At 44.6% G+C, this 10,107-nt stretch overlaps 1 protein-coding gene across 1 annotated transcript; it reads left to right on the forward strand.

The window, feature by feature from the left end:
- The first annotated feature begins 3,033 nt into the window (after positions 1 to 3,033).
- On the forward strand, positions 3,034 to 8,236 carry RMI2 (RecQ mediated genome instability 2). The gene is made up of 2 exons (XM_080682818.1): positions 3,034 to 3,356; positions 7,175 to 8,236. Exons 1-2 carry the CDS (start codon positions 3,053 to 3,055, stop codon positions 7,321 to 7,323), a joined length of 453 nt encoding a protein of 150 aa, XP_080538944.1. The 5' UTR covers positions 3,034 to 3,052; the 3' UTR covers positions 7,324 to 8,236.
- The last annotated feature ends 1,871 nt before the right edge of the window (positions 8,237 to 10,107 follow it).

Raw genomic sequence — 10,107 nt, forward strand, 5'->3', positions numbered from 1 at the left:
GCTTGATTATTGAAAGATACCTGGGAGGGACCCTTTGCTCCAGGTGAGGATCAGAATCATTGGCTCCACCTCTTACTAGTTGTGTGGTCCTGGGCAGGTCACATCACCTCTCCAAGCTTCAATTTCTTCAGCTATACAATGGGCTTAAGAAAAGCTCTTTCTCCTTAGGATTGTCATAAGACTCTGCACATGAAGTACCTGGCAAGGTGCTTAGCACATAGTACCATGGTAAATGCTCAGCTAACTGCTGCTATTTTGAAGATGCCATTGCATATATATCCTTCCAGAACAAACCCCTATTCTTTGGGTGGTAGGGTTTGGTCTTTGTCCCAGGTAACCAGAGCGTTTTAGATCTTATCTGTCCAGGGGGAATGGGTAGGTTGAGTGTGAGGCCAAGGCCCAGAATTCCCCTTGCCTTACCTTTGTCCTCAGGTGGCAGGAAATCCCCTTTCCAGAAGGCTTTGATCTCACTTGGAAGCTGGGGCCAAGGGGGTTGTTTGAGTTCCAAAGTGAGAGTAATGGGTAGAGAGGGAGATAATCTTCCATGGAGGTGATACTCCCAGCATGTGTCAATACACCCCAGTTGTCTGCTCACATCAATAATTTGAGACTCCAATTTCACAACTTCAGGAGCTAGTGAAATGCTGCTAGCAACCTCTTGGATATTTTTTTAGGAGATTCCAAGGAGCTGCACGTTAGTTTACACACAAGCTGCCAGACAACAGGAGAAGAGCTTGCATTCTAGGGATGTGAGTGCAGACAATATGTTTTAGCTGCTTTATAAAAACCAAGCTCTTGCTGAATACCCTTTGTATGCCCAGCATTGCAGAAACCCCTGGGAGTACAGAGTCTCCTAAGGACTGGTCTTATGATTTTAAGGGTTGGTTAGGTTTTGTGGATTTTGCTGATTGGGGACATCTAATTTTTAGGGAGCAATTCCATTTCTAGGAATTTATCTGAAACATGTGCACAAATATTTAGCTCTAAGTCAGTTCACAGTAGCGATTTTAAGTAACAAATTGGAAATAGCCTTGATGTCCAACTCTAGCATATTGGTTAGATGGGAGATGAAACAAATAGAATATTATGCAGACATTCAAGAGAAAGCATGGGAAGATGTTTATTGTTAAGTGAAAATAATATACACAGTACTGGCTGGTGTGGTTCAGTTGGCTGAGCATCATCCCGTGCACCGAAAGGTTGCCCGTTCTATTCCCAATCAGGGCACATGCCCAGGTTGCAGGTTCAATCCTCGGTTGGGGTGTGTGCAGGAGACAACAGATCAGTGTTTCTCTCTCACATCGATATTTCTCTCCCTCTCTCTCTCCTTCTCCCTTTCTCTCTTTCAAAAAAAGTATATATATATATGAAACAGTATTTTAATATCAAAATTATATAACTATATATTTTTAAAACCTGGATGCCAATACACCCAAATGTTAACAGTGGATATATATAGTATCTCAGTGCTTTTTACAATTTCCTTCTTAGTTTATATTTTTCTGAATTTTCCATAATGAATGTGCATTTCTTTTGTAAGAAATATAGTAATATATGTATTAATTAACTTTTAATTTATTTTATGTTATTAAAATATAATCAATAGCCCTGGTTGGTTTGCTCAGTGGTTAGAGTGTCAGCCCACAGACCGAAGGGTCCGGGTTCAATTTCTGGTCAAGGGCACATACCTCCGTGGCAGATTCAATCCCTGCCCCTGGTCGGGGCTCCAGCAGGAGGCAAACAATCCATTTGTCTCTCTTTTCTCTCTCTCTCCCCCTCCCTCTACTCTTTCTAAAAATCAATGGAAAAAATGTCCTCACTCACGGGGGGAGGATATTTTATATATACAATAAAAGGAAGGGTAATTTTACTAGCAGTCCTTGTCCCTCTTCTCAGCCTTCTCTCTTGATGCAATTCTTGTGTTGTTGTTTTTTAAGAATGTCATCTTTTTGAAAAGATTTTTTCAGAGAGAGGAATAGAGAGGAAGAGAGAAAAACATCAATGAGAGGGGAAACATTGATCAGCTGCCTCCCAACCCAGGCATGTGCCCTGATGGGGGAAATCCAATCTGCAACCTCTAAGTGCATGGGGTCACCACTCAACCACTTAGCCACACCAGCCATGCTTTGGGCTTGACTCAATTCTTTTTTTGTTGTTGTTCTGTTAATCCTCCCCCGAGGGTATTTTTCCATTGCTTTTCATAGAGAGTGGAAGGGAGCAGCCTGGGGGAAGAGAAAGAGAGAGAGATCAACTGGTTGCCTCCAGCATTGACCGAAAATTGAACCTGGGACCTTTCAGTGTGCTGGCTGACAATCCAATTACTGAGCCACACTGGCCAGGGCTTGACTCAACTCTTGATCACTCCCAATAAACATGAGCTCATAATGGTACTATTCCTTTCAGTATTTACTATTTTTTAACCCCAGAGTACTCTCCTATGCAAGGAGATGTAAAGATATATTTACGTTCTCCAGGTGATATGCATGCACACCAAATTTTAAGGTGTGTTAAACAGGTTCTTTACTGCCCTACAGTTATTATTTTTAAAAATATATATTTTTATTGATTACAGAGGAAGGAAGGAGGGAAGGGACGGAAGGAGGCAGGCAGGGAGGGAGGGAGGGAGGGAGGCAGGGAAGGAGAGAGGGAGGGATAGGAACATCAATCATGAGAGTCATTGATTGGCTGCCTCGCTGCCTCCTACACGCCCCCCCACTAGGGATTGAGCCCACAACCCGTGGAATGTGCCCTGACCTGGAATCTGAGACCTTCTGGTTCATAGGTAGATGCTCAACCATTGAGCCACACAGGCCGGGCTCCCTTTATTTATTTATTCTCTTTTGATTCATTATATCCATTCATTCCCAGCTTGGGGGCGGGTATTTACTTTACGTGCGCACGCGCTCTCCTGGCGGCTTGTGTGGGCCGCTCCACCGGGAGGTCCCGCCTTCTGACCGACCATTGGCCGGCTCCACCAGTTCTCCTCTGATTGGTGCCCGTAGGCCGGCCCCGCTGCCTATCAAAGTTGGCGGGAAAGTGGCCACCAAGCATAATGGCAGCGGCAGCGGGGGCTGTCTCGTTTTCGGGCGGGGGCCCGGGGGCCGTGAGGCTGCCGTCGTCACCGCCGATCAAGGTGCTGGCGGAGCAGCTGCGGCGCAACACGGAAGGCGGCCCGGGCGCGTGGCGGCTATCACGGGCGGCGGCGGGCCGCGCGCCGCTGGAGCTGACGGCCGTGTGGATGCAGGGCACGGTGGTGGAGGCGGGCGGCGGCAAGGCGCGGCTGCGGGACCCGAGCGGGGCCTTCTCGGTGTGCGGCCTGGAGCGGGTGCCGCGCGGGCGGCCCTGCGTCGCCCCAGGTAATGGCCAGAGTGGAACTCGGGGCTGACCTTTGTTTTGTGCTGCCAGAGGGCAGGGCCTGGTCGTCCCTCCTCCCGGCTTTGCCAGTGCTGGTTCCCCGCTTCAGGACCCTTCCTTCCGGTTCCAAGCCCAATCTAGCGTCTCCCAAGCTGACCTGATGATAGGCATCACCTGCAGCCGGATTTTTAAAATGCAGGTTCCCAGGACCAGCCCCCCCCCCCCCCTCTCTCTCCACGCAGCGCACGCACACACTTACACACAAACCTCCTAGTTGTGATCTCCAGGGAAGGGACCCCCAGCATTGTTTTTGTAACAAACCCTCTCCCAGGAGGTGATTTTTCAAAAAATTGTGATAGTTCAAAAAATAGTGACCATTGTGCCTTACAGTGAAATACTCCTGTTCCCTTCTTGCTCCAGCCCCTGCCCCATTGTTCACCTTCTTGCTCCAGCCCCTGCCCCATTGTTCAGCATCCCTCCCTCTCAGCCCTCTGCTGCAGCATTAATCTAGCACTGGGTCAGTGAACTGCACGCTGCCTCCTCTCTTCAAATGGTCGACAAACTAAAAACGGTTTTTACATTTCCAAATAGTTGAAATAATCAAAAGAAGTAATATTCAAGTATCAGTATCAGTATCTCTAAAATTATTTTTGAGATAAAATTTTAATATATTTCTGTATTTTTTCTTTTTATAGATTTTAGAGAGAGTGGAAAGGAGAGGAAAAGAGCAACATCGATTGGTTGCCTTCCACACTCACCCCGAAACCTGGGCATGTGCCTTGAGTGGGAATCAACCTGTGACCTTTGGGTGCACTGGATTATGCTTAACCAACTGAGCCACACCGCCAGGGCTCTAAGTAAAGTTTTCTTGCGACACATTCATTTATATAATATCTAGGGCTGTTTTCCCATTACAACTACAGAATTAAGTAGTTGCGATAGATATACTATCACCTGCAAAGCCTGAAATATTTTAAGTATCTGGCCCTCTACAGAAAAAGTTTGCTGACCCTTGGCCTAGCATGTAACCCGAGCTGCTTGGTGTCTCCCATGTCTAGTCCCAGCCATGGCATGAGTTTGGCATCAGTGGGTACCTTAGCATTTGAACTGATGGGCATTGGTGAACCTGTCTGACTTACCCACTGCCTGAATGCCTGTAGGCAGGGGTCATGCCATTGCCTCTTCTTAATTAATACCAAATCTTGATTGACAGCCTAGTTACTGCCTGCAGGCGGAGAGCCAAGAAAGTAAACAGACCACTAAAACACGAAGTAATGTCTAGGCTTGAGCACAGGTTGCCAGAGGAGCAGAGGAGCGGCAACTGGCCCAGGCCTGTAGGGTCAGGGAAGGCTTACTAGAGGAGGTGACCTGAAGGATGTGTTGGAGTTACCTGTAGGGTCCAGTCTACCCAGGTTGCCTAGGACGGAGGGGAGTCCAGGCTGTGGAACTTTCAGTTTTAAAACCAGAACAATTGGTCACCCTATGTCTACATGAGGCAGGAGATTGTCCAGGTCTATGGAACAGCATGTGCAGAAGCTTGGAGGTGAGAGAGCCCCGTACCTTTGGGGAGCCTGAAGCAGAATGTGGGGCAACAGTGAAAGGTGGGAGGGCTCCCATCCTGCTGAGCTGTTTGTGGAAGGACCTGCCTGTTTCAAGGTGGCCTTTGGCTATATTCATCACGTCAGTGCTGTACCCCCACTGCTTTCTCCTCTGGAACAGCCAGCAGTTTGTTTCCATAAATGTCAGGTGCTGCATATGCAGAATTGAGTCAGAACTCTCCCAGTCTGCAGTGGAGAGGGGAGAAACAGTGACCAAGACTGCGCATTGCGATCAGAGGGTTCTGGAGGCAGGAGCTGCATTTGAGAAAGGTCGCTGACGCAGTGCAATAGGGATGGTTGTGAAGAGGAAGCAGCTGGAAGCAGACCAGCTGGAAGCGATTGAAATGTCCAGGGGATGAAGGCCTGACCGCAGAGGGGAAAGGGAGACAGTGGGGAGAGACTGTGGAGGAGAAGGAATGATGGACAGGACTAGTAGCCAGCTTGCCTGATCTCAGGGAGGAAAGCACGCATGCCTTTGAGCTCATCCCTCTAGTTGTGGGTGCCTTCACAGTGTGGCTCCTGTTAGCCTCTTCTGGTTAGGAATTACTTGGGCTTGTTCTTTCTTTCCTGTGTCTTTATTCATTGTTTGTTTTTTGAGGGTTCTCTCTTTATCAGTACTTTAGGGCCATTCACAGAGAGTATGGCAAATGTATTTTTAGAACTAGCCTCTGTCACTGAGGCATTAATGCTATGTTATTTGGTTAGTAGAATCTGGAGGCAAGTTCAGAGAAACCTAAGTACATCCTTTCAGGATTTGAAAACCAGAGGGTCAGGTGTCAGCTTGCCTGGCTTCCTTCAGTCAGACCCATGTGCAGACTCAGCCCGGCTGTTGGAGGCATTGTGATTAAAGTGGCCTGGAAGGGCATGGAGGGGGCCTGGCAGCATGCCTGCCCCTCCTCCTGTGTTTGGGTATTTTTATACAATTGAGTTTTGTGTAGTTAAGACCTGCCAAGTTTTGCTTTCAAGGAGAGCCACTTCTCCACTAGAATGGGAAGAGAGTCACAGTTAATATGTCATTAGATCATCCTGATGGCAGCCTTCCCTCTTGTTGATTTGCTTATGTGTACCCAGCTGGTGGTCAGGATAAAGCAGGAGGTGGCAGGGATTGGTCCTAGGCAGTTAGAACAACAGGGCAGCAGGGGGTGGGGTGGAGGGGTGCTGTAGCTTGCCCAGATCTTTTGGCAACATGGAGGGAAAATTGGATTTGCTTTGGGGCTGTTAGGGGCTGTCTTTGCAGAAAGAGGATTGGTCCCATGACTGCAACCAGTCACATACTCTGTGGCATTGAGCAAGGAACAAGAACAAGAGAAAGCTTGGGTTTTCTGCCCCTTCCTGAGAGCAGTCTGTCTAACTATAGCTCATACTCTGATGTGAGTCTTTTCCATTCCTTGGGAGTGATTGTTTTGTGCAAGATGGTAGCTTGCTGATTTTTATTTTTATTTTTTTCTTAACATTTGAAAACCAGAAACTAAAGAATATACAGATGTCATGTTCCAAGTTAAATGTTGAACTTAGGGCAGTGAAACTATGTGGTATGATACCAGAATGGTAGATAAGTGTAAAACTTACAGAACTGTATATTACAAAGAGTGACCCATAATGTAAATTATGGACTTTAGTTAATAATAATGTATTATCAATTATAACAAACTAGAGGCCCAATGCACTTCATCAGTTTCTTGATTCGTGCAAGAATGGGCCTTCCTTCCCCTGGCTGCCAGCACCGCCTTCGCTCTAGCCCCGAGCCGCCTTTCCGCCTTCCCACACTGCCCAAAGGCCTAGAGCGGCTGGGGAAGTGCCGAACGCCTGCGTCCCACCTCTGGCTGCTTGGCACCTGTGTATGCAAATTAACCCACCATCTCTGTTGGGTTAATTTGCATACTCACTCCTGATTGGCTGGTGGACGTCGCAAAGGTACGGTCAATTTGCATCTTTCTCTTTTATTAGTGTAGATGTATTCTAGCAATGCAAGATGTTAATAATAGGAGAAACTGATGAAGTGAATATACAGGAACTATGTACTTTTTGCTCTCTTTAGATAAATAGATATATTGATCACTGACCGCCTTGGCATTTTGATCTCTACTCTGCATTTTTTTCCTTTAAAGTCTTCAATTTGCCTCTCTGATAAAGTGAAGCCCTCTGAAGGACTGGGTCTGTTTTTTTTTTTTGTTTTTTTTTTTCTATCAATGTGAACATTACCATGGTCTTTTTTCTTCTAGGAAAGTACGTGATGGTAATGGGAGTGATTCAGGCCTATAGCCCTGAGCCTTGCCTTCAGGCTGTGAAGATGACAGATCTTTCTGATAATCCCGTCCATGAAAGCATGTGGGCACTGGAAGTAGAAGATTTACACAGGAATATTCCTTAGATGATGTTGGAAGTGTCATTAAAAACAACGGAAATTCTGAAAGGACTTAAGTTCTTATTCCATGTGGATTTCACGGACATTGTTCAATGTGTATTTCTCAAAAGTTCCTCGGAGAGCTTTGCTTTGGCTCACCAAGTTGTCCAGATGTAGGATTTCTAAATGCTGGGACACTCCAGTTAACTCAGCCCCTGCTGCCCCTGTGCTTTGATGAAAAGCAGATGTTGTGTTCATTCTCTCTCTCTGTTTTGGTTTGTGTGTGTTCATTCTCTCTAAAGCACACAGAAATCTCACGTTGCATTTCTTAGGTTTTACTAGTGATGGTACTTTTGCCGTTACTGCTGCGATCCTATTTTATGGTGCAAACTTTGAATCTCAGTCATTGTCCGTGGTGATTAAAGTGTGGTTATGGGCAGGAAAATAGACTGCGTGAAAGAAGAATGACATCATGGCCCCATGTCTTCTCCATCAACAACTTCCATATCCAGTTTGCAAGTCAAGCGGTACAGCAGCCTCTCAGAGACACAGCTCTTTTGAACACCACTCAACCCTTACGGTCCATTTCCCTTAGATGTGGGTGATGATAGGACATGCTGAAATTCTTGTTGAAATTAAAATTAAAGATTGATTGAGAACAACTTTGAGGCATTCACTCAACTTCTAACTTCGGTCTTTTAACATTTGGTGAGATACTTTAAGGGAGCATCCTCCTGTATAGAGTTCTACATTTTTGGTATGGAAGGACTGTTGGTTGGGATTATATTGAACACTGGATTTCTGCTCTCTGCTTCTTACTCAAACGTCTTTTCCCCTTAGATTATAAATGTCAAAGGAGTCAGGTTTTGTTACAACATTGCTGTCGAGTTTTGCTGGATTATTTATCTTCTACCACTAATAAATTGTTTTACATGCTGTATGTTTTTTTTAAATAGACCCAGTTTTAGAGCATCTTTATATTTATAGGAAAAAAAGAGCAAAAAGTACATAGTTCCCATATACCCCGTTCCTCAGATTCTCTTATAATTGATGAATACATTATTATTAACTAAAGTCCATAATTTACATTATAGGTCACTCTTTGTGATATACAGTTGTATAAGTTTTACATTTATCTACCATTATGGTATCATACTGCATGGTTTCACTGCTCTAAAAATCCAGTGTGCTCTGCCTATTCATCCCTTTCTCCCCCTTCATGACCACTGATTTTTTTGCCTATTACCTCCATAGTTTGGCCTTTTTCAGTATGTCATATAGTTGGAATCATACAGGACATAGTTTTTTTTTTCAGACTGGCTTCTTTGACTTAGCGATATACATTTAACATTTCTCCATGTCTTTTCACAACTTGATACCAATTTCTTTTTTTTAAGATTTTTAAACTTGATATTTTTAGAGGGAGAGAGAGAGAAACATCGATGTGAGAGTGAACATTGATTAGCTGCCTCCTGCACGCCCCCTACTGGGGATCGAGCTCATAATCTGGGCATGTGCTGTGACTGGGAATGGGGCCAGCAAACTTATAGTGCATAAGATGATAACCAACTGAACCACACTGGCCAGTGCCCGATTTCTTTTTATTGCTGAATAATACTCCATTGTATGGATGTAGCATGCTTTGTTTACCCATGCACTTATTGAAGGACATCGATTTGATTCCAGTTTTTGCAATTATTAATAGAGCTTAAATGAACATTTGTGTGCAGGTTTTGTGGACATGTTTTCTACTTACCAGAGTAAATGCCTGGGAGCACAACTGGTGATCATGTGCAAGCCTATGTTTAACCTTGTAAGAAATGGCCAGACTGTCTCAGTTCCTTGGGGCTTCTATAACACGCCATAAACTCGGGGGCCTAAAAACAATTGAAATTTATTTTCCGCAGTTTTGAAGGCTGGAGAGTTCAAGATCAATGTACTGGCAGGATCAAGATGCTGCTTCCTGGTTCATAGATAGCTGTCCTTTTACAGTGTCTTCACATGGCAGAAGAGAGAAGGGAGCTCTCTGGGGTCTCTTACAAGGGCACTGATCCCATTCATGAGGGCTCTGCCATCCTGATCTAATCACCTTTCATAGGAATATGGGGGAACACATCTTCAGTCTCTAGCACTGTCTTCCAAAGTGACTATCATTTTGCTTTCTCATCAGCAGTATATGAGTTTTTGTTCTACATCCTCACCAGCATTTGGTATTTTCAGTGTTTTGGATTTGCTATGTTTTTAAACTACAGCATTTTCTTTTAAAGGTGGGCAAATTGGAAATAATGCATCGTTTTTATTACTGATCTGCGTTTGTTGACCTCTTGAAGCTTGTTTTGAAGAGGTTTATGTTCAGAGTTTGGGGATTTTCAGGCAATGTTGCTGAGCTATTTCTGGAACTTTGCAGCCCTATAGACGTGAATATGAGCCCTTCATTTGTTGTTAAACTTGCTGTGTGACTGTAAACAAGTTACCTAACCTCTCTGAGCTTTAATTTCCTCATCTATAAGATGCAGATTATACCCAGCTCATAGCACTGCTGTGAGGAATAAATGAAGATGCATCTAAATCACTTTCATGTGTGCCTGGCACATGGTAGCCATCAAATGATTGTTGCTGGGAGGAATAGTAAGTTCTTACATCCATCAGTTGCCTTTAAAAACTATATTTTTTTAGAACAGTTTTAGGTATACAGAAAAATTACAAAGAGTTCCCATATACCACATCCTGTTTCCTTTATTATTAACATCTTACATTAGTATGGTATGTTTGTTATAATCAATGAACCAATATTGAGTCTATACTTTAGAT

Source organism: Plecotus auritus (genome assembly GCF_963455305.1).
Source record: "Plecotus auritus genome assembly, chromosome: 7".
Lineage (NCBI taxonomy): Eukaryota > Metazoa > Chordata > Mammalia > Chiroptera > Vespertilionidae > Plecotus > Plecotus auritus.

Excerpts from the sequence above, each read along its gene's own strand:
- RMI2 (XM_080682818.1), top strand. The coding sequence starts at position 3,053 with ATGGCAGCGGCAGCGGGGGCTGTCTCGTTTTCGGGCGGGGGCCCGGGG. Across the intron at positions 3,357-7,174 it reads GCGGCCCTGCGTCGCCCCAG|GAAAGTACGTGATGGTAATG; the intron begins GTAATGGCCAGA and ends TTTTTCTTCTAG.